Source organism: Agelaius tricolor, unplaced genomic scaffold, assembly GCF_023055355.1.
Source record: "Agelaius tricolor isolate 1412-34295 unplaced genomic scaffold, bAgeTri1.0.p SCAF_26, whole genome shotgun sequence".
Classification (NCBI taxonomy): domain Eukaryota; kingdom Metazoa; phylum Chordata; class Aves; order Passeriformes; family Icteridae; genus Agelaius; species Agelaius tricolor.
In genome coordinates, this window is record NW_027269286.1 from 481,556 (window position 1) to 505,533 (window position 23,978).

The 23,978-nt window shown below is 34.3% G+C and overlaps 1 protein-coding gene across 7 annotated transcripts in view; it reads left to right on the plus strand.

Annotated features, from left to right (window-relative positions):
• The window catches only part of NBEA (neurobeachin), a 459,554-nt gene that overhangs the window by 124,687 nt on the left and 310,889 nt on the right, over positions 1-23,978 (plus strand). For all 7 annotated transcript variants that reach the window (XM_071448498.1, XM_071448499.1, XM_071448503.1 and 4 more), the window contains exons 13-24: positions 520-688; positions 9,018-9,097; positions 9,774-9,836; positions 9,945-10,042; positions 11,793-11,885; positions 15,599-15,707; positions 17,804-17,885; positions 18,090-18,213; positions 18,543-18,735; positions 18,988-20,010; positions 21,837-22,054; positions 23,506-23,659. In XM_071448498.1, coding sequence (XP_071304599.1) covers positions 520-688; positions 9,018-9,097; positions 9,774-9,836; positions 9,945-10,042; positions 11,793-11,885; positions 15,599-15,707; positions 17,804-17,885; positions 18,090-18,213; positions 18,543-18,735; positions 18,988-20,010; positions 21,837-22,054; positions 23,506-23,659 — 2,406 coding nt within the window. The remainder of the gene's footprint in view (positions 1-519; positions 689-9,017; positions 9,098-9,773; positions 9,837-9,944; positions 10,043-11,792; positions 11,886-15,598; positions 15,708-17,803; positions 17,886-18,089; positions 18,214-18,542; positions 18,736-18,987; positions 20,011-21,836; positions 22,055-23,505; positions 23,660-23,978) is intronic.

Genomic DNA, 23,978 nt, shown 5'->3' on the forward strand with positions numbered 1-23,978 from the left:
TTATTGCCTAAGATTCTGTCTGATTCTATGAAAAGACTGTTTCAAGAAACCCAGTCCCTTTTTCAGTGATTGCATTACATTGTTTTTCTACAGATTAAGCATTAAATTTTGTGGTTTTAATTGCAGTAAAAATGTGTTTTGTTACACGTTAATGTAAGCTCTTATTTTATTTCAAACTATATATTCTAGTTTGATAAAATCTCTAGCATGTTATCGTTCCTCTCTGGTAATAATGAATTGTTTTCCTAAGTAATCATAGTAGAGATATGTAAACCAAAGTGAAAAGTGGCGTTGTCCTAAAAACTAAAAATATATACTTTTTGTATAAAAAGTCAGAATAGAAAGCAAGCCAATATGTTTATCTTAACTTAAATCAGTGCAGCCTCTACTCTAAGCTGAGCTGTAATTAGTTTTTCAGTTTTTTGTATCATATCTAAGGTCTATTCTACAAAGACCCCTACAATTTAGAGTTGCTAATGCAGAGCTTACATTTCTGCGGGTAACTATTTCATTCCCCAGGTGCAGCTATCTTTGTACACCTACCTGTCAGCTGAATTCATTGGGACTGCCACAATCTATAACACCATCCGCCGAGTGGGCACAGTGCTGCAGCTCATGCACACGCTGAAATACTACTACTGGGTGGTCAACCCTGCTGACAGCAGTGGCATCACTCCCAAAGGGCTGGGTAAGTGCCACACACGAGGAAGAAAATATAAACATTTCTCCTGTAGGAATGTTTGTGATGTGAATATCTGAAAGCTCCTTGGATCTGTAGACAAGGAGATGAATAAATGGCAATAGTTGATAGCCATCAGCAGAAGGACAATGGAAATACTTTTTGGTGTATCATAAACTCATGCTGATAATTTATGTTTACATGTATTCCCAGAAGATTCCAACTCTGCTCTCCAGTCACGTAGCATATACTTATGTGGGCATACTTTAGGAAATATAAAAAAAGATTGATTTTTCTTCTTCTGTAATAAAGACAAAATATTACATATATTTCATATGCCAAAGAAATCTTTGTGTGGTTTGAGTGATTAGTAGTGTTAAGTGACCTTGAAAACAGAGTGGAAACTTCTAGTTCTCACTGCAGAGGTCTCTGAAACTGTATTTCCAGTTCAATAATATTTTTTTCTCCTTATAAAATGGAGATTTATTTAATTTTGCTTAAAGTGATGCAGTTAGCTTAGCACAGGAGGTACTGAATGACAGAACCAACAAAATGTAATAATGAATACTGCTTGAATGCTGCATGTTACAGATGTGTATTAAGCAGAGCAAATCATTCTAATCCTATACGTTTTGGCTGTAATGCCATTACATTTAGTTATCTACTTGTGTAAAGGAGGAAGGATTTGCCTGAAAGTCTCTTAAAAAATACTTGATAAATGAGAATTTATTAATTATTTTATTGTGTAACTATAAATGTCATGCTGAGAAATTGAATTGGGAAATGTTCTTAATACTGTCACATACCCAAAAATTCAAGAGTGTGACATATCTAACACATTAGTTATTGGATAATTCTTTTTGCAACTGAGCTGTATGAATAGAGGTTTCCCTCAATTTTTTTTTAATAAACAAAACTGGAAGTAACAATTCTGTTCCTAGATTAGGTGTCCTAATAGGCAATGAAGGTGTTGAAGGTCACAGAAAGAGCTGCTGTAGGATCTTGGGTGACATTTATAGTTCTTGCATAGTATAATATTAGATGAAGAGTAGTCTTCAAAAGAGTATTAAAATTTATTTAAAAATACTTAATGAAACTCACAGTTTTCTGTTCATTTAAATGAAAGGTTTGAAATCCTAGTTAATGAAAATTACCTAGGTTGGTTACTTAATTAGCTTGAAATCTTTGTCAGTGGTAAATTATATTATCCACTTACGCTGATTCTGGATTCCTGATGCCAAAATAGAATTACCTTCTTTTTTTGGTGCCTGCAGTGAAGATGTCTCCTTCTGAGCTAGATGTCTGCTGATAATGCACAGTGGAATGTAGGAGTCAGTTGCTTTAATACAGGTTTCTAGTATCATTGTAGTCTTGGTGGGGCATCTCACCTGCCTCTCATAAGGATGCAGGTTTCCTGTGTATCCAACACCAAATCTGCTTGTTTTGGGTAGATATTTTGCACACTTTATGGTGCGACAACTTACACTGGTATGTTTAGGAAGCTGTATCTTACTTCTAATTGACAGGCACTTGAGGAATGCTTTGTTTGAAATGCAGTTTGCTTCCTAGACTGTGTTGCCTCTATTGATTGGATCTCCACTAACCTCGGTGGGAGGTTAGAAGCTGGTCTGGTGTGGGAGCTACATCTCTGATGTCTGAAATTAGGGTGAGCCAAATCCTATCCTGGGAGTGGCTTAATCAGGATTCATACTTTGAGAGGTCTTCTCTGTCGAGGTTTACAATGCTCTGCTGCACAGAGCATTGTTGCTGCACTGTTACCATTGAACAAATTACTGTGTCTGAGATCAGTGAGGAATTGGGATGTTTAAAACTCAGATAATCAGCTTATTTACTTTGTGATGGTTAATACCCAGATGTTGTGGTGAGGTGAGGTTTTCAGGTGTCAACCATATTTATAGCTAGGTAGAGACATGGAAAATTCCTCAACTAGCTTGAGAATGGAAGTCTGATAATACAGTCTACTTGTTATGGTTGAGATTATTTTTTTTTTCTACTATATTGGTTTAAATTAAAATAATTCCTGAGCTTCTGTGTCATGATACTACTACCTAACAACACTTTGAAAATGTATTGCAGACTGCTTCCCTCTGGCTAGGTTTGCTCTTTTGTGGAGTCAGTGACATTTCTTTCTGTAGGAGCCATGGATTGTTTTTATCTTGCCCAGATCTGTCAGTTAGCTGTATTTTTGCAGTTAGCTGTATTTTTTGAGTATTTGTATGTGTAATGCCAGTTGCATAGCTTCAAAAAATATATAATGTATTCATGAAAATCTGAACAGAAGGCATGAGGTACACAAGGATACAAAATTAGGAATGAGATGTGAATCAGTTAAATCTAAATTAAGCATAGATATGGCTGTGATTTACATCCCTACCTTTTCTTTCATTCTGAGTATAGTACATTCTCCTCTCATTTGTGTCAGTTGCAGACAAAATTCTTATTTTACCTGGAAGGCAACCAGGTCAGTCCCTGAAAAGTAATCAGGCAGTGTAAATTAGTGGGTGCCTGGTGTAGCAGTTTGACAACAAAAATCCAAATTTCTAAGGCCTTCATGCAGTAGTTGGGAAGGTGTTATATAAACTAAGGCCATGCATATTTTCAGAAAACACATTATGATCCACTATATCTGAAATTTCTCATTTTGTCTTTAGTTAGATTCCTAGATAAACTTGACTTTTTGCAAGTTTAATATCTTCTTTCTTCCTTGTTCCTTATCCTCTTCCTCCTTCCCTGCAGAAGACCCTGTGTAATTGATACAACTACAAAGTAGTAGTTTCTTTTCTGTCTGTAAAAGTGGCTTTTCTTGTGATGCCTTGAAGAATGTCAGCCTGTCAGAGAGCAGGATCAGTGACTTAGCAAACCCAGCACAGCCATGGAGTTTTCTCCATGTAAATCAGCACTGAGACTTTTTGGTATTATTTCACAGATAACTTCTGCTACTGACTAATAGAGCTGTAATAACTGTGATGATTTGCAAGCAAATGACTGTGAAAAATATAGTTGCTGAGGTGATGGGTTCCTAAATTTCATTTTATATTAACTTCATTTCATAAAAGATGTTTCAGAATGTCCACATTAGTTGCTAGCAATTGATAAAATTTGTGAAAATACTTTAAAATGTTTAATCATTGGATATTACAATACTTTTCTTTACTAAATAGTTTTTTTACATTAAGTGCAGGTCTAGTTGATTCAGACAGCTTATAGTCATAGAATGCAGTCCTAGAAGTAGCTGTAGTTATTATGCTTAAGGCTTTTCATTTTTCACCTCTGTTTTCAGCATCTCATAACTCCACCAATCCCAATAGTTCAAAAAAGGTAACTCTTCCAGGATTTTGGATTCATGTTAATTTTTATTAGCCTACCTGCAGCCAGAAAGTTTATAATTTGTTGAACTGTAGAGTAATGTATAAAAAATTTTGTTAAAATAAGAGAGTTGCAGTGTAAAAATACAGTTATGTGAAATTTAAAGTTGCTGCATTCTAAGCAGCATTTGAAATCTCCAGATGGAAGAATAGGACCCATTTTCTATAAACATTAATTTAATGTATGAAACAGAAAAATGTCATCATGTGAGTAAATTGCAGCTGAAATTCTAGGCTGACTTGACATGAGGCTTTTCAGATTTGGAGAAGACTTTACTGGAAATCATGCCAATATCTAAAATTTAACTGCATGTGCCAAAGTGCCTTCAAATAATTTGCTGTCATATTAGGAAGTAAGCTTATTCATGCAGACATTTTAGTAGTGTGATGTTTTCTTGTCTTCTAGGCATGTCATTTTTATGTGGAGATATTGAAACAATTTTTAATATTAGTTAATAATTACTTTGATTTGCTATTACTTGCTGACAGTTACTCTGCTTCAGGGTTTTATTGCCTTCCTATGCCTTAATAAAACACAAAGTAGGTGAGTCTTCTGCACTGACAGTTTAGTAGCACTTACTTTAAAGCCAAAGGAGCTCAATATTTTAGGTTCCCATTTGGCAAATGCTGTTTTCTTTTAAAAAAGTTAAAGTTTTTCTTTTGCTTCTCCTAGTAATTAGCTTCTAAATTGGGAGCTATAAATGGGGGTTTTTTAATTAATTTTAATATTTTTTAAAAGTTTCAGATACCCATTTTAAATTTGGTTTTGTATCTTTTATTATTGGATTCCTGTTTCACACTGGCATTTCTTCTTAGATTCAGCATACTGATTTCATATTTGTATTTCCATTTTGTTTGGAGGTTTTGGAAACACTGTTTCAGTGTGTAATAGTATCAACTTGGTCTGTAATTAGTAGCTTTACATTTTTCATGTAAATCCACATAGTAGAGACAAGTTGTCTGTTTAAAATCATGAGTTACACTTTTCTTCTGGTGTTATTTGTTTCAAATTTTTTTACAAAGAACCTAAACCATCAATCTAATTTCCAAATAAAAAATCTAAACTTTATTTTTTTTTTTTTACCATTAGACTATGGTTACAGCTGTTATGTTGATTTGCCACGTGCACACCTTTAATGTTTTGTTAAATCATACAGAATAGGGATAATAGGATCTCCCAGCCACTGCAGTATCTAAACAGCCAACAAAGCAGGCAATGGAGAGAAAATTATTTAAAATGTATAGCTTCTTTCTGTAATTATTTGCTTTTATGTTGAGTTCAAAGGGACCCATCAGGATCATCAAGTCCAATTGCTGGCCCTCTACAGGACACCCCAAGAGCAACTCTGTGTGCCTGAGGATATTGTCCCAACTTTTGAAGTCAGGCAGGCTTGGTGCTGTGACGTCTCTCCTGGGGAGCCTGTGTTGTATGAGAGAAATGTGCATTTAAGTTCCCAACTTAACTGTGTGGTTTAGTTCATGAACTGAGTGGCCAAGCATTTCTCTCTCTACTGGTGTTTCCTGTGTTCTTCAGACTCAATAAGTGCTACTTCAAAATCTCAATAAGTGCTACCTTTATGAGTATCATGAATCCATCCTTATTGAGAGTGCATGGTGGTTAAAGTACAAGTTATGTCATGCTAAATAGTTTTCAAGAATGTTTTTCACATCCAATGTTTTTGAACATGAGCTGTGGAAGGGGGAATTACAAAAAATTATTATGACAATAAAGTAACTGTAGTTTTTCTCTTTGAAGATAGACAAGCTCCAGAGTTATTTTAAGAGCTGGGTTAGAGTGGAACTCAGCTCTTGTTAGATTTACAGCAGAGAGAAAATCAGGTTTTCTGTGATCCACATAGCATGTGATGTTATTTATATGTGTGTGGAGATCAGATTCTGCTATCTGTATCATGCTTTATTAATTTAAGGAGTAGAAAAATCATTCTTTTTACAAAAGATCTTTTTACAAATCATTCTTTTTTACAAAAAAATCAAAACAGGTGGAAGAATGTCATGTTTGTCTGTTGGTAGAACTGATAACACAATTTTATTTCCAAAGACAGAATTAGAAATCATTATTATTATTCAAAGCTTCCAATCAGTTTGGGTGGTTTTGGTTTTTTTTCTTGTTTTTTTGTTTGTTTTTTTTACAGCAGTACTGATTGTACTTAACTCTGTGAATGTGTTTACTTATTTCCTCTTATTTACTTCTGGTTTATGCCCCTATAATTTCTCTGTGCTGCAGGGATGAATTGCATAAAATTATAACTTTTTCATTTATTTTTGTCAGGGTAAAGCAGGCTAACTCTTATTATGAGTGTGTATTTTAAAAATCTGACGCAAATGATGGGCTCTGTGAAAAATACATACATAAAGAAATCTAAAAGCAGGAAATGCTTTAATGACTCATCCTCGTGTGGGATAAGGGAGGCATCCTTTCTCTTTGCCAATTAAAAAGAATGTGATTATTTTGTATTAGGGATTTATGGTTGCTGTGCCAGATCTTGAAAGGATTATCTTCACATTGATCTAATTTGAGATTGGTTTTAGTCTTTAGCAGTGCTGACTATCAGTGTCTGAGTGATGGTGACACTGAATTTTCTATATGCAGTGATGGGCACAAAGATTAATAGACAGTAAAGAACTACTTTGCAATGATTGAGTTAAAAACAAGATCTGCTTATCTTTCTTTGCCTGGGTATATGTGTGGCTAATGTATACTTTTTTTAAATTATAGTATAAAATACACTATTGTTTGGTCAATAATATATTTTTTTAAATAAATCTTCAACTAGGAATGAAGTAATTTAATTAGTAATGAAGTACAAAACTGTGATGACATAAAAATTATAGGGGAAAAAACTGCTTTAGGTAGCTTTAGAACTTCCTATTTAATTAATTCTCTTCAGTCTGTGTCAGATGATCATTACATCATATTGCTGTATTCCTTGTAGCTGTCTGGTGATTACATAGCCTCCAGTTTCTCCAGCCTGTCTTGTTTTTCCTTGCCAGTTTTTGAAACTAATTTTTGAAACTAATAAAGTCTTTTTGGTAGCAGCTGTCCCTGTTTTCTGATTCTAGAGCAGTGAAGCTTCCTGACCCAACTAAAATGCAAGGAATAAATAGTACTAGAGAAGGGAAAATTACACTTTACCTGCTTGGCATATAGACTGCAAGCAACAACTCCTTTGGTCTCCTTTGCATGTTGAAGAACCCTTTTCAAGGTTGTCACACGTCTTCAGGGAAATGAGTGGGCACATGAAGAAGTAGAATAAAATTTGTGTGTCTTTGAAGAGGTTCCCAGTTACATTGGGATATCGTCTTCTTGACATGTCCTTCCAATTTCTGTTATAGAAATGTTTTGCAGACCTCTCCATTGTCTGTATTCTGTTTCTATAATTACAGTCTTTCAGAAATGACAGAGATTTTTCTTATAGAAAAGACAAAATGCCAATGCTTTTGTTTTAGTCCTGGTTTTCAGATATTGTCTGATATTGATTCCCAATAAGATGTAAGAGGGAAGAGGGTACAAAGAAAGAAACTTCTGTGATGCAGTTAGGGAAATTGAATCCACATTTAAATTAGGGGGGAAAATAGCTAAATTATATAAAAATATCATATTTATATATTTATTAAATAAAAATGGCTTGTTGAAAACAAGCACACCATTGCTAAAAATTCATGCAATATTTAATATAATTGCATCTAGTATAAAAAAAATCGAATTACTTCTGTTTCTACAGTGGAAATGAGATGTTTTATGATGCCACTATTAATATGGACTAGTCTTACATGTTTAAAGCCTAGCTGGTAAACTTTTTTACTACAATACCCTTAGTGTTCTTACAAACTGTGAGTGGAGTGGGACAACCAGAGATTTATTTGCTTTTTGAGGTTTATTTGCTTTTTGAGATTTATTTGCTTTTTTTCTGAAGAGTACACAGTTCTCCTCTTTCTACTCCTGAACAGGGAAGAAAACTTGAGTGTATGAGCCATTCTTTTTCTTCCTCCTAGTGAAACAAATATACTTTCCCTTAAGGTTTTCCCTTGTCAAACTTGAATTACTGTGTGTAAAGCAGTGGCTTCACTTCAAAAAGCACCACCAAAGACAATTAGAGAATCTTCATTAAAAAGTTGTATTCATCTGGATTGGAAATAATAATGGGACATAGACTTTTTTTTTAACTTTGATCTGTTTTATCATTGTAAAGTGAAATGGATGATGGAAGAATAATTTAAGTTGCATTTATTTTTACTGTACAAAATTTAAGACTGTCTATGCCCTGGATTGCCTGAGAAGCAGGAACTTAACAAAAGAATTTGCAGTTCAACTTCAATATTTATGAAAAAGGAGAGTGACAAATACAATAGAAATAGTTTCAAATTGCTATAGTTCAATGTCTGGCTTTTTTAGATATTTCTGTTTTCATAACGTGCTTCATCAAGCACAGTTGTTTAAAGTATTATGGATTATTGGTTTTTTCCTTGTTTAAATTGAATATTTGCTTTAGATAGTAGTTTCTCTTTGGTTAAATGGCTTTAGTTTCTGCTACAGGTAATGGCTACCCCTGGTATTTCATAAATCCTTTCTCTGTTGGTTTTCATTCAGATCATATTTAACATAGTGGTTTAGTCATTCCAAGTTGTCTATCACTTATTGCTGTCTATTACTATCACCTTATTACTATCTTTCATCTTCCTGTTTCTTTTAAAAAACTAAGTAAAACATTATATGGATTTCTTTTTTTTCCAAATGGAGCATCACTTATACTTAAATATATTGTGTTGAAAAATGTGATTCTGAAAGGTTATAAATGATATCATTTGCAAATATGAACTTTATATAAGAGTAGAGTACTAAATCTGTTGTAGGAACTGTGATTTCCTTAAGAAGCTGCAGTGATTAAAGGAATTAGTTTATATTTTAAAGTGCTATATTTTGTTTCTTCCAGATGGTCCTCGGCCCTCCCAGAAAGAAATCATATCATTAAGGGCGTTTATGCTTCTGTTCTTGAAACAACTTATATTGAAGGTAAAATGGTCTGTTCCAGAATGAAAGCATTGACATCTGTTATATACTTGTAATAGTATCTTTCATAGTAGAAAATCGTTACTACCTGTCCAGTATTGTGTCTTTTTCTGGTTAATTTAATGTTCATGCACATCCTTCTAATCAACAGAGAAGTAGTAAATCCATACAAAATTTCTTATTAACCTCACAAAACTCTGCCATGTATATTTTATTAAATGTCTAATATATATATTTTAATTAATTGTCATATTTTAAAATTTTTAAATAAAATGGTCAAATGAAAAATATAATTGAAGTTGTCAAGCTAATAATTGCTTTATCCTTCTTGCTGGTTCTACCACTGGTACAAATGTTGTAGGACTCTTTCTGTTATTCTTTGAGGGATAATCTGCTATTTGAGATTAGACTGAACACCAGTATTTTCTGTTCTGTCTCACAAAGTGTAGGAGCAACAGTAATAGTCTGTAGTATCTGAGGGCCCACACTAAAGGAATCTGACCTCATACTGTTTTGAACTGCCAATATGATAAAGAAAAGCAGTAAAATGATAGAGAAAATGTGGTCTTTTAGGTTCAAATAAAAAAGCTGTAAAATTACTTGACTGGGTCCAAGGTTTGCTTATCCAAACATGAGGAATGTAGTTTCTCTGAACAACAGCCCTTTTTTTCCCCCTTAGGATCGAGGAGTGAAAGAAGATGAACTGCAGAGCATATTAAATTACTTATTAACAATGCATGAGGTACATTTCTCTAATTACCTACCTTTTATTGTGACTAATTGTATCAGCTCTGTGGGAAGCTTGTTGTTGAGGTTAGTTTGTAGAATAACATTGGTGCTTGTCATACAGGATGAAAATATTCATGATGTGCTGCAGCTGCTAGTGGCACTAATGTCCGAACATCCAGCATCCATGATTCCTGCCTTTGATCAGAGAAATGGGATACGGTAAGACAGTCAAGTGAGAAAGTACCTTAAGTGTACTTCCAGTATCATGACTCTCCAGTTGGCTTCCTTTTCACATAAATATCACACTAGCTGATCTTTTAAACTTCAGTTTCATTAACTTGAGCTTTATTTTTTAAAAAAAATAGGGATTTCAATATGTTGGAGGAAAAAAGGATTTCCATTTAAGATTATCATTATGATATTTCAAAGTAACTGTACTGTTTTACTTGCTTCTCAATCAAATAGAATGTGTAATTAACAAGATGCATCAAATAGCCATGTATTGGTCTCAGAATAATTTTAATTATTCTTTCATTGTATATTAAATGTTATCTGGGGAGAACAAGAGGAAAACAAGAAATCATGCCCTAGCCTCTCAAATTCTGTCTGAAAAAAAGTGGAATTAATGTGTTTATCTGTTTGTCTGTAAATTTAATAACTGATAATTCCCAAAAAAGTGTTATTTTTGGGGGAGTTTATGCCTAATTTGGTAGTATAATTCTTTTCAGGGACTAATAATTTCCACGTTAATAAATTGATATTTACTATGTTGGGGTTTTTTTCTGTTCTGAGAATACTTTAGGAAATGCAAGGGGCTTGTAAAAGGGAAAAAGCCCCATACTATCTACTACTTGATAGATTCAAGCTCCATTTTGCCTAAATGCTAAGATCTTTGTACAAAGATATGTACTTAAAACTGTTTGAACAACAATGCTCATTGAAGGGAAGACTTATGGTTAGGACTTTGCTTTCTGCCTATAGTTTGTATTCAACCAGAATTCTGTTCCTGTCATTTTTCGAAGAAGGCTAAGTCTGATCTGGAAGACTGGAGACATCTTTATGTAACATTTGTGGTATTAAAAGTGTTTGATGGTGCAGTCTTTGTTTGAAAGTCTGCGTTGTAGAAGTGTGGCGAGAATACACAAAATTACAACTTTTAAGAGCTTAAAGAACAAAACAAAACACCCCAAAGCCTTACATAAAATTAGGGGTTCATTTGCCTTGGATGTCAGAGGACAAAAGCCCCAGGGTTCATTTGGTAATAGCAGAAGTAATTTCAAAAGAGAAAGATATTGTCTGAAAAAGCACTCTTTAGTGGAAAAAGACTAGAAAGAATGACTAAAAACTGAAGCCAAGCTTATTCTAATGGGAAACTAAAATATAAATTCAAAAAGTTGTTAAGAAAAGTACAGGGCAAGGGTAATGTTTTCTGTCTCTTGGTGACTTCAGATCAAGGCTGGTTTCCTTTCTGAAAGACTGCATAATTTGTGCTTAAACCTACCATATTAATTAAAAATTTAATAATTGGATTAGCCAGTATTTGAGGGCACATTTTTTTTGTCCAGCATTTAAAAACAGAGGGTGTAATGAAAGGAGATTTTCACTAGCATCCAGGTACTCCAGGATATGACCTAATGTGTTCCAGGCTGCTTTTCTTGTCCTAAGCTTCCACTGCTTAGACTGTCTTCTACTTGGTTGTTCCAAGAGAGAAGTATAGGATAAGATGTTACTTTCTGTTATAAAACATTGAACCAAACTGCACTATGTCCCCAACCTCAATAATTCTCTATCAAACTGTTATGCTGCACTTGATTCTTTCAGTATATCCTATTTTGTGTAAATTGTTGGTTTTATTTATTTATTTCTTAATAAATATTCTTGCTCAGTGAAATACAAGCCATATGTGTGATGTTTAGTGATAGAATTGATATATGTGATGTTTGAGCTTTAATTTGTTTCTCTGTTTTAGAGTAATTTATAAGTTATTGGCTTCCAAAAGTGAAAGCATATGGGTGCAAGCTTTGAAGGTCCTTGGATATTTTCTTAAACATTTGGGTCATAAGTAAGTGTAATTTTAAATTTTTTGTAGTGGTGTATTTAAGTTCACAATTCTTCTTGTCTTTTTGTCATGATTACTGTATATTCTTTGTCAATCTTTAGAAATAACTTCAAATTTTATTGGGTTTTCTGATTAATAATTTGCACATTGTTAGCTTTATAAATCAGATTTTTTTTTCCAGTTAACTAGCTATTACTATGATGTTTGAAACAATACATTGGTTGTCTTTCAGTTATAAGATATGCTGAAAGTCAAGTCTTAAAACAAGGGAGAAACATTTTCCAGAAATACCTCCTATAACTATATATTGCATGTTCAGCTAAAGTTAACAGGAAACACATGAGTGTGATCTAAAATTTGCTTCTGGAATCATCAGTGTCATTGCAATAAAATTTTCAGGGCAGCATTTCTAAAAATAGTTTTAGAAGGATGGGAAAAATGAAATAGAACATTTTATTGACATGGGAATATTTCAGAAGGAAAAGCAGATACATCAAGCAAGTGGTGTTTAAAAAAGGTGGTAAGGACATATCTCTGTGCAAGAAATACTCACTGAGAAAATGTGGCAGCACGAAATATTCCCATTTAAAAAGACCTGATGTCATGAAATGGGTTTACTTAGTCTGATCTTCCATATTATAGTGTCAAGAAGGCACTAACAATCTTGCAGTGCTGCGTAGCCTGCTGTTGCTCATTTTTCCCCTTCTACATGTGGTGTTAAGATCCCTGCTGGGATTAGCCCAAAATGGCATTTTAGTGGGAGGCTGTGTATTATAAAAATGATCCACATGCTTCACAAGAGACTTCATCATGTAAGCCTCATTTGAAAGGAAAGGAGGTAGGAGTCCAGCCAGAGTGTGGTATTGCTAGAAATGCTTTTCTCTCAGTAAGATCAATAAAGTATGACTGTATAATTGATAATTGAGAGACAGTTAGCTGAGAATATGCTTCTAAGTGAGATTTTTCCTTTGAGATCCAGCAAGTCAAATACTGTTCTGGGAATTAATAAACCGAATTGATAGTCCACTCAAGAATCTCCAAGGACTTTTCAAACATTCTTAGTAAAAGTCATTCACATTGATACAAGTTGGATTAAGTATGACACACCAGATGAACGTTTGATTTGTCAGAAGCCTGGTTGTATCTAGATAAGTACAGTTGTTTAAAATATTTATCCAGAAAATCAATTAGCAACCGATGTCCTGGGTGCATCAAGCACAGCATGGCCAGCCAGGCAAGGGAGGGGATTTTCCCACTCTGCTCTAAGCTGGGGCTGCCCGACTGACCTCGAGTGCTGGGGGCAGTTCTGGGTGCCACAATATAAACAAGACATTAAGCTGTTAGGGAGTGACCAAAGGAGGGCAACAAGGATGGTGAAGGGCCTGGAGGGGAAGCTGCATGAGGAGTGGATGAGGTCACTTTGTGTGTTCAGCCTGGAGGAGACTGAGGGGAGACCTCACTGCAGTTACAACCTCCTCATGAGGGGAAGAGCAGAGACAGGCACTGATCTCTTCTCTGTGGTGACCAGTGATAGGACTCAAGGAAACAGCATGAAGCTGAATCAGGGGAGGTTTAGGTTGGATATCAGGAAAGAGTTTCTCACTCAGAGGGTGGCTGGGCACTGGAACAGGCTCCCCAGGGAAGTGGTCACAGCCTGACGAGTTCAAGAAATGTTTGGACAATGCTCTCAGGCACTGTGTGATTCTTGGGGATGGTGCTGTGCAGGGCCAGTTGTTGGATACGGTGATCCTTGTGGGGCCCTCCTAACTCAGCATATTCTATGATTCTGTGGTTACAAGATAAGAAAAGAGAATTTTCAGAAGCTCAAATTTTAATTTAAAATCTACTTGCAATTATGGATATATCAATGCAATTTCCATTGTTGAGTGAACATATGTACTTAGCAAAAATTAACTTTATTTTTCATGTAATTGGAGTGATTGAAATCCCCTTGAATACTCTGTGTAACTTTCAATGTTTTTTTTTAATTTTTAGACCTCTGAACATCTGCAAATGTGCATATTTTATGTAGATTTTAGCAAGTAAAAATGCCCTTCCATTTCATGTTTTACATCTGGTGCTTATGCCTTTTTGTTCATACACATATGTGTGCCTAGATGTGACTTTATAAAATGGAAGTCAACCACAAAAATTACAAAGTACTTATATTCCTGTTTCACAGCACAGGAAACAGGTACTGCATTGTAATACACTGAAGCAGAATCACATAGAGATGTTATGTGATTTGTGAAATCTAAAGCAATACAATATTACTAACAAATGTATAGGTACAAAGCCAATTACTGTTGATGTAGTTCATATATACATGTATCACAGATGAAGCTATGGAGTAGAAGTGATTGATTCTCAGAAATGACCAGTAATGCGTTACATGAGAGCCTGAATAACTTAACTGATTTTTCTTTGTGATCTGTGATGAGACACTACTTTGTCAAACCTTAGCAGTTGAAAAAATCCTGGTTTTTTCCTCCTCTGCCATATTTGATTCTTTCTATGCCACCACTTGAAATAATAGTCCCTTGTTTACTTTTGGGTTTTACCCACACATGTAAATCTCCTAATGGATTTCTACTTCTATCTGCTAAATCCTACCTTAAAAGGTTGAACACGTGTAGGTTTTCTCATAATTAATTCATGAAATCCCTTCTGTGCATACAAAAGTACACACTGTTATAAAGTTTTACCATTCTTTTTTGGCACTTACTTTGAAAATTATGAAATAATCTATTTATTTCAAAAGTTCTTTAATGAACCTATATAGTTTGTATTATTTTCACTGATAATCATGAAAACACATTTTCTTAGCTTTTGAATGCATATCATTTTTAGAAACTTTATCCTATTTAAAATTTTCTGCTGCTATAATATAGATTATTATTTATTTTGAAAAATCATTTTTATTTCATATCTATTATAGTAGTAGGTAAATTTAATGATGCAAAGTATGAGGAGTACTCTATTTATGATGTTGTATCCTATTTTAAAATGGTGGGATTTAGGGACTAGGGGAGTTCATTGATGTGAGCTGCTTCCTTCTCCACTTTTTAAAGATTTGAGTAGTTTGTGAAATACACTTCAATCATGTAGAATTTCATAACTTTTCAGTGTATTGTAATGTGTTATTCCAGGATTTAATTATTCTGCTTTCATGAGAGAATGATATATAAAGAAGAAAAGTGGTACTGAAAAATCCATATATATATATATATATGTATATTAGTATTAACAGATACAGATTGCTTGAGCAATCTGAGGGGGGCTGGCCCAGATCACCCACTGTGGTTGCTTCCAACCTAACCAATTCTGTGATAAATATTGGAAAATATTAAGCTGGATTGTCCTTAGTTCTTGTGATGTGACAAAAGTTGTGTTCTTCAGTGATAGCATTTTAACCAGCCTGTGCACATTTTGAACTTTCTTACCCAGAGTAAGATAATAGTAGTTGACTTTGAGAATGGTGTGATTTTTTTTTCAATACAAAAGCCCATCCTAAATACAACATTGTTTTCTGAGGACATTTGTATATTTGTACAATTGCATTAATTGTGGGAAATATCTTAAATATATATAAAATAACAAGCTTGGGAGCCTTTTAGTACAGCATCAAAATATTTGGCTTTTGGGTTTTATCGTGCATTTTTTTTAAATGCTCATTATGCTTGACATGTGCCTAATGCCTTTATTTTCTCTTACAGGAGAAAGGTTGAAATCATGCATACTCACAGTCTTTTCACACTTCTGGGAGAAAGGTTGATGCTGCACACAAACACAGTGACAGTTACAACATACAACACGCTTTATGAGGTACAAATTTTTAAATGTAAAGATTGTTGTTTCTGCTGTAAAAAGCATGACTTAAAATATCTGCGCTCTAGAATATCCTGATTCTCAAGACTTTTGAGAAAAACTTTAAAAATTTTGAGAAAGTTCTTCTTGGTTCACAATGTATTTTGCCATGTTTTAGATATTTTTATTAACAATGTCCTAATTTTTACATAGGTTCTATAAAACTTTCCACTTCTGATAGAAGAGATCCTGTTCCTTAGGATGTTCATCACTTTTCACCAAAAAAAAAAGCAAAAACCAAAAAAACCCAAACAAAAACCAAAACCACAACAGATACTGCAGACCTCCAATTGCTCATACTTCCCCATTGTTTGGAGAGTGTTGAAATGGAAAATGCTTAAGTCAGAGATGCCTCTCTTTTCTTTCTTCTTTTTCGTGTCATTCATTTTACATTTACAAAATTTTGAAGAGTGCTGTGTTTTTTTTTCTTTTTTAACCATGCCAAATGATAACTAACAAAGCTACTTTTATATTGCTGATACTGCTTGAGGTAAATAAGAATGACCCCAAAGCATTCAGCTGTTCTACCAGGTTCTGGTAGAGGCTTCAGTTTTGATGATGAGCAATTTTGTAAAAGCAAAATATCGAGAACATCATGTTGGTTGAAACCCATGTCTTCATGCCTGCACACATCAAGCTCATGTTTCATCTTCAATTATTGCTAAAATGGTGACTTAAAACAGAATTTCTTACAATTTCTGAAAATCTTATGCACTAAAAAGGTTTTTAGTGCTTTTTTTAGTCACAAATAGATTTAATGACTAGATGCTCAAGGTAGGTTCCAGAGAAGAAAAAAGAAACTACAGGAGTGCTTGGTTTTCAGGATGTGGAAAATTATTCTCCTATGATTGTAAAAACCTAAACGTCGTCTATTTGCCAGAGACTTAGATCCAAGTTCTTTTTATTGTACATTGCCTTTTATGGTTTGGCCACTAGAGCCTGAGTCTAGTTCCTGCATTCAGTTTTCTGAAAGCTTCTATGATTGGTATTCTCAGAAAAAATGCATAACTCATTGACAAAATCAAAGTCCTCATGGAGTTCATCATCCACAGACATTCACATTTGAAAAAATAGTCAGAGGAAAGGAGAAAAAAGGGGTTAAGTGGTCTAAGTACTGCAGATTTGCTAAGAAACTGATGCTAAGGAACAGATATTTTCCATAATTCTCTCATATAAAGTAAGGGCATATTTGCATTCTGTTTTAAATATCAATATATAAAGACCTATTCTAAGATTCTGTGTTTATGACTGACATTAGTTTGATTATTTTTTAATGAGAGAGCTAAAGTTCTTCTTTAGAATAAATATTGCTAGTGAAATTACTCAATTTTGAAATACATTTACTTGAATGTAGCTTTTCTAAATCTCTTTACTAATTCTCTTTACTGAGAATTTTATGTTGATGTCATTGAATTTTTAGCCTTTCTGTGTGGATATCATTGAATTTTTAGCTTGTTCTTAAAAATAAAGTTGCATATACACATCCAGTGACAGGTATCCCAGTGTGAAAGGTTTGTGATGTTGCCTCAATACAGATTAATTAGGTTGTCAGGTACAATTCAAGCAACAGGAGAATTTTCTGTCTTCCCCATTATGTGAAGCCCCAGGATTATACCTACAGAATGCTAACTCTGACTCTTACTCTTTGCTAGCTGGAGGAAACCAAACCCAGTTTTAAGAATGATTTGGTTTGGTTTTGATGAAACATATGAGAATAATTGTTGATGTGTGTAGCTTGTGAAAGATATTTGATGTGTGAATGTATAAAAATATGAGAAATATGAATATAATATCTTTAAAATACTGTTATTGTATATTTAGGTAACAAAGTCAAAGTTTAGCTAACCAGCTACAGTGCAACCATGAAAATCTTTATCCCTGCATAGAAGAATTGCTTTATTTTGGTTTTCAAGATTTAAAATATTTTACCTAATTTTTTAGTATCATGTTGCATGTGGCCATGTTAAATGTTCTTAACAAATTTTAAAATGAACAAAGAAATACTTGTAGTGTTTGATTAAAAATGGTAAAAGAAAGTTAATGTTCTGTTTTAGATTTTGACAGAACAAGTATGCACCCAAGTTGTTCATAAACCACATCCAGAGCCAGATTCGACAGTGAAAATTCAGAATCCAAGTAAGGACAATATATTGTGTTTGTTTGATAAATGTGTCACCTGGAGGTTTTTTGAAATGTTGGTTCAGAAAGTGAGAACAATTAATTCATGTATCTTAGATACATATGAGTTGCAGTTACCTCTTACATTAATGGCTGTTAGCAATTATTTCTTTTTTTAAACATTGGTAAAGTGCTTTACATAACTACTTTATTCTTTCAAAGTGATTCTTAAGGTGGTGGCAACACTGTTAAAAAACTCCACGCCAAGTGCAGAGCTGATGGAAGTTCGACGATTGTTCCTATCTGATATGATAAAACTCTTTAGTAATAGCCGTGAAAACAGAAGGTATGTCCATGCAAATAGTATTTTCTCCTCATTAATTTCTGGGTAATAGCTATTTGTTATATTCTGTGTAGAGTTTTAGAGTCTGTAGTACATTAAATATATTTAAAATAAATTTAATACATTTGTGGTAACATTTCTTAGTTCAGTAACTAATACTGGATTCTTCTCTGTAGTATATTTTAATTATTTTTTCATACCGAAGTATTTTTAAGTTTATTCTTAACATTGGATTGATGTTAAGAGATGATGTTCCTCCTATCTTAATCATTGTAATGTTAAAATAAAGAAGCTTTGTTTGGATATATTTTGAACTAATTATTTCACTTTAGATGTTTACTTCAGTGTTCAGTGTGGCAGGACTGGATGTTTTCTCTGGGATACATTAATCCTAAGAACTCTGAAGAGCAGAAGATCACAGAGATGGTTTACAACATTTTCCGTATTCTCTTGTACCATGCAATAAAATATGAATGGGGAGGCTGGAGAGTGTGGGTGGATACTCTTTCTATAGCCCATTCCAAGGTAAGAAACAGCTCATAGATGTTTTTTTTTAAATACTGATAACCCCCAAAGGCTGTAGCAATACAGCAATATAAGCTGTAAAGGGATTTAGTGCCATCTGGTGGCTCTCAATACTCATGTCAAGGTAGCTTTTTTTCTTGTCAAACACTTAGTAAGCAGTACTAAATATGTTCCTAAAAATCTTGCTACATTTTGTCCCATTAATCTAACGTATATTTATCCACATAATATAAATGTTCTTTTCTTTTTAAGGTAACATATGAAGCTCACAAGGAATATCTAGCAAAAATGTATGAAGAGTATCAAAGGCAAGAGGAAGAAAACATAAAAAAGGGGAAGAAGGGGAATGTGAGCACCATCTCAGGTCTTTCCTCTCAGACAACAGGAGCAAAAGGTGGAATGGAAATTCGAGAGATAGAAGATCTTTCACAAAGTCAAAGCCCAGAAAGTGAAACAGATTACCCTGTCAATACAGATACGAGGGACTTGCTCATGGCTACAAAGGTGTCAGATGATGTGCTTGGAACTGCTGAGAGACCTGGAGGAGGAGGAGTGCATGTGGAAGTTCATGACCTTCTAGTTGATATAAAAGCTGAAAAAGTAGAAGCTACTGAAGTAAAACTTGATGATATGGATTTGTCACCAGAGACACTGGGAACTGGAGAAAATGGTGCACTGGTAGAAGTGGAATCTCTTCTAGATAATGTATATAGTGCAGCTGTTGAGAAGCTCCAAAACAATGTTCATGGAAGTGTGGGTATTATTAAGAAGAATGAGGAAAAAGATAATGGTCCATTAATAACTCTGGCTGATGAGAAAGATGAACCTTCTACTAACAATACCTCATTTCTCTTTGATAAAATACCTAGTCAGGAGGAGAAACTCCTTCCTGAACTTTCAAGTAATCACATTGCCATTCCAAATGTGCAAGAGACACAGATGCATCTTGGTGTAAATGATGATTTGGGATTGCTTGCACATATGACAGGTAGTGTAGATATAACTTGTGCTTCAAGTATAATAGAGGACAAAGAGTTCAAGATTCACACCACTTCAGATGGAATGAATAGCATTTCTGAGAGGGAATTGTCTTCATCATCTAAAGGATTAGAATATGCTGAAATGACTGCCACAACTCTTGAGACAGAGTCTTCTGGTAGCAAAACTGTACCTAATGTTGATGCAGGAAGTATAATATCAGATACAGAAAGATCTGATGATGGTAAGGAGGCAGGGAAGGAGATACGGAAGATCCAGACAACTACTACGACCCAGGTAAATTTCAAGTACCCATGTATGTGTCTAATGTAATCACTGCTCATTGCTGAGGGGGAGATTAATAGTATGAGATCTGAGAGATATTTGAAGTATATGTCTTTAATTATATGAAAAATATACACCTTCCAGGCCCATTTTCTTTGAAAATACCATAACGTGAAATCTTTCATGACTGTATAGAAAATATATATTGCATATACTAGTTAAATAACTAGTTATTTCCTACTAAAATCAATGAAAAATTACAATGAATTGGTTTAAATATGTGGGCATTAATCTCTCTTTGAAATAATATTCTTAAGAAGAATTATCAACTGAGCAACTAGCAGAAATTAATCTTCAAATCTCTTCTTTGTGTGCTATGAACTCTAAGCTATCCATGGTTAAATACTTTTTCTTAAAATGGAGTAAACTGTAAAAAAATTATTGAAGTAATTATTAAATTAAAAAATTGAAAATAATTGTTTTCTTAAATAATGAGAAATTTTATTTTAGCATGTATACAGTGGAGCTGCTGGTTGGAGTTTTGATTGCTGTAGGTGTGGTAACTGCCTCATTAGATCTTATCTCTTTGAGACCACTGAAAATTATTTAAAGACCAGCTACCTAAGTGGAGATACTTACATGTTTCATGCTTATTTATGCAGTGGCAATGCACATCAAAGCCCCTTCTTGCAGATACAGTATTATTGGCTAGATAAAAGCTCCTCTGTTATGTTGAAGTTATTATACCATTGTTGCTGCTGGCATGAGGGTTACCTGCAGTTGTACCTGAAGGAGAATGTATTTGACTGGAGTTGCTACCTCAAAGTCTCTAAAAACAGGTCTACAATCATCTCCCTGCCTTATCAGTAAGAAGTAACTATCTTTTATTCAAATGGACTAAAAGAAAGCAAGCAAATTGTGTGACAGAGATGGGAACTACTGCTTACTCCTAAGAGTTAATGCCTTTATTAATAATAGATTAAATATTGAATTCATATAGATATCATGAATATATCAAATTCTTTCCTATGTTTCTAACTAGGAAAAAAAAAAGGAAAATACAATTGAAAGCACTATGCAGAAATTCATGTGAAAAATTAAAGTCTTAGATAAGTCTAAGGAATAAAAATCATTTAAAGATAACCCTAAGAAAAACATAAAAAATGCAAGCAACTGTAAAAATTTTAGTCCTAAGAGATCAAATTATATAAAGGAAACATCTTCTACTCTCATAACACTGGCTATAGGAGATCAAGATCGACTAAATAAACAAGAAGCTTTTCATCTCAACTCCAGTGCTGTGCCCATTTTTACATTGCTAACATAATTGTTTTGTAAAGTTCTCATATGTTTTTAAATTGGCAAAATGGGATTTGAGAGACTAGATGTAATTCTCTAATGATCTTCTAAAAAGACCAGATAAATAAACTGGTTTTCAAAAATGAGGAGCTGTCCAAAAATATACATTCTTTGAAGCCACCACTATGTAGTTTGTCCACGTTTATTAGCTCAAAATATAATTGTTACATATAAACAAAGTCTTGTTGCTGGCCTTGGATGGGCTACATTTGGTCTTTTCTGTAAGACTTCAAGTGAAGAATCTGAGAGTAAAAGCTTGGTGAGTAGCTGAAAAGGGGGCCAGCCACACCCCTCACCAGCACTGACTGATTTGACCTGGAGCAGCTCATTTACTGAAGGATACTGCCTGCCTTGGATCACCAATGTCTCCTGTGGTTTGTGGCCACATTGTTTTGTCTTGTCCTTTCTCAGATTCTGTATTGCATTCAAAAACACACTGCGTACAGTTAGCATCACTTTTGAACCTCTTGTTGATGTAGGCAATACAGGGTCGATCCGTCACCCAGCAAGACCGGGATTTACGTGTTGATTTGGGATTTCGAGGAATGCCGATGACGGAAGAGCAGCGACGGCAGTTTAGTCCAGGTCCACGCACAACTATGTTTCGTATTCCAGAGTTCAAATGGTCTCCCATGCACCAGCGGCTCCTGACAGACTTGCTTTTTGCACTAGAAACAGATGTACATGTTTGGAGAAGGTGGGTTCTTGTTTCTTCTTTAACTCCTGATGTGTGTTGCCATCAATTAGGAAAAATTAGGCATGTAGGAGAGGGGATGTTACTGGGATGGTGAGGAGAACGAGTTGGTGTTAGCTGCAGTGCCTCTCTGTGTCTTCTACCTTCTCTTTTTACTCCTTCCCAGCCTGGAACAGCTCAATTTTACAGGTAGTAATTCCTGTTTTCTTGAGGAGTTGTATAAATCCTAAATACCTGAACTAACTGAGCTGCTCTTCCAGCTTATGTTTAGCATCAGAATCTACTGCCCCTGTTCCAGACAGGATGACTTCTGCTAGTGGCCATCTTCCTACTCTACCTGCAAGGTGTATAAATAAAACCTTTCCTGTAACATTTTCTAAGGAAACACCCTATTGACAGATTTTCTTTTGCATACCAGCTACTGGCTGAGTTTAGTCTTGGTGATCATCTAATATTTCATGACAGCAATGTGGTTTCCTAGTGTTTTTGTACATTTTGTACATGTTAATAGAGGTAGTCTGTAACTATAATATAAGGAGACAATTTACTCTAATTTCCACTACAGAATAGTTAATTTTCACAAAACTTGAGCATAGTTTTGCCAAAGGAGAAATTTAGACTACATTACATTTCCAGTTTGTTGAACCATTCTGTGATACTCACTTGAAAATAGACAATTTTAATATTTTGCTTTTGGCCAAGTATGTGGGATGTATTCAGATAATGCTTGATGGTTAAAGTTCAGATAGTATATTTTCAGTTGATGCCTTTAATTTTTGTTTGCTGGCTGACAACAGATGTTGCTTTGCGGAAAGACCATACTTAGAGTATTCATCAATATTTTCACACAGGGGTTATATATTTTTGGGGAGTGACTGTTTCATGGGACAGTTGCTCGCCAATTAGAAGTCGTTGAGATTTCAACTAATCTCACAAGCATCTGTGGTTTGTGGAGCTATTATTAATGCTAGGCTTATTATCAGTTAGCAAAGTTAATACTGAATCAAGTCTGGCCATGTTATTGAGTTTCTCCTTTAAAACAGTAGCAGTTGTTATCATTAGATGTTATCAAGGGTGCTTCAAATGGCACTGCTGCAGCATGGTGAAATCAATATTAAATAGTTGCTTTCAGGCTGCAGAAACAGCTCCACTCCAGTTCTGCCTTCAGCAGAACTGCCTGTGAAGTGAAGTACTGGTTGATGGGAATAAAAGGTTAGAGGATGTTGTTCTCAGCTCAGTATTTGAATGTAATCCTGTGCAGAAAGAGGTAGCAATCAATTTGTTCATTAGACTAGCCTTGTTGATATTTTTAGACAATTTACATGCAAACTTTTGTAGACAAAATTTTTCCTTTTTATCAAAGGAACATTCACAGTATGGTTGCAAAGAATATATTTATCTAAATTTTTTTTAAATTGTTTGTTTTTAATCCTTCTTTTCTTCTGTCCTTGCAGTCACTCCACGAAGTCAGTGATGGACTTTGTCAATAGCAATGAAAATATTATTTTTGTACACAACACAATACACCTCATTTCCCAGATGGTAGACAATATTATTATTGCTTGTGGAGGAATTTTACCATTGCTGTCAGCAGCCACATCCCCAACTGTAAGTACAATATTCCCACCTAGTGGTCATATTAGAAATTGTTGTTAATAATGCAAACTACTATTTTCAACTGACTCTTCTTCTTTAGGGGCTCTTGTCCCCTTTCTGCTAATTCCTTCAAAAAATTTAAATTTATAATCAAACTGTTACGCTTTGATATACAGAATGTTTATAACATTTTGCATTTGAAATGCTTATTTTATCAGATCAGTAAGAAAAATATTTCATAGTTATTTAATATTCCATTTAAAGGGATGACCATTAAGATAATGATTCCTGTAACAAAACAGCATGCTTTATGATGTCTACTCATTGATAT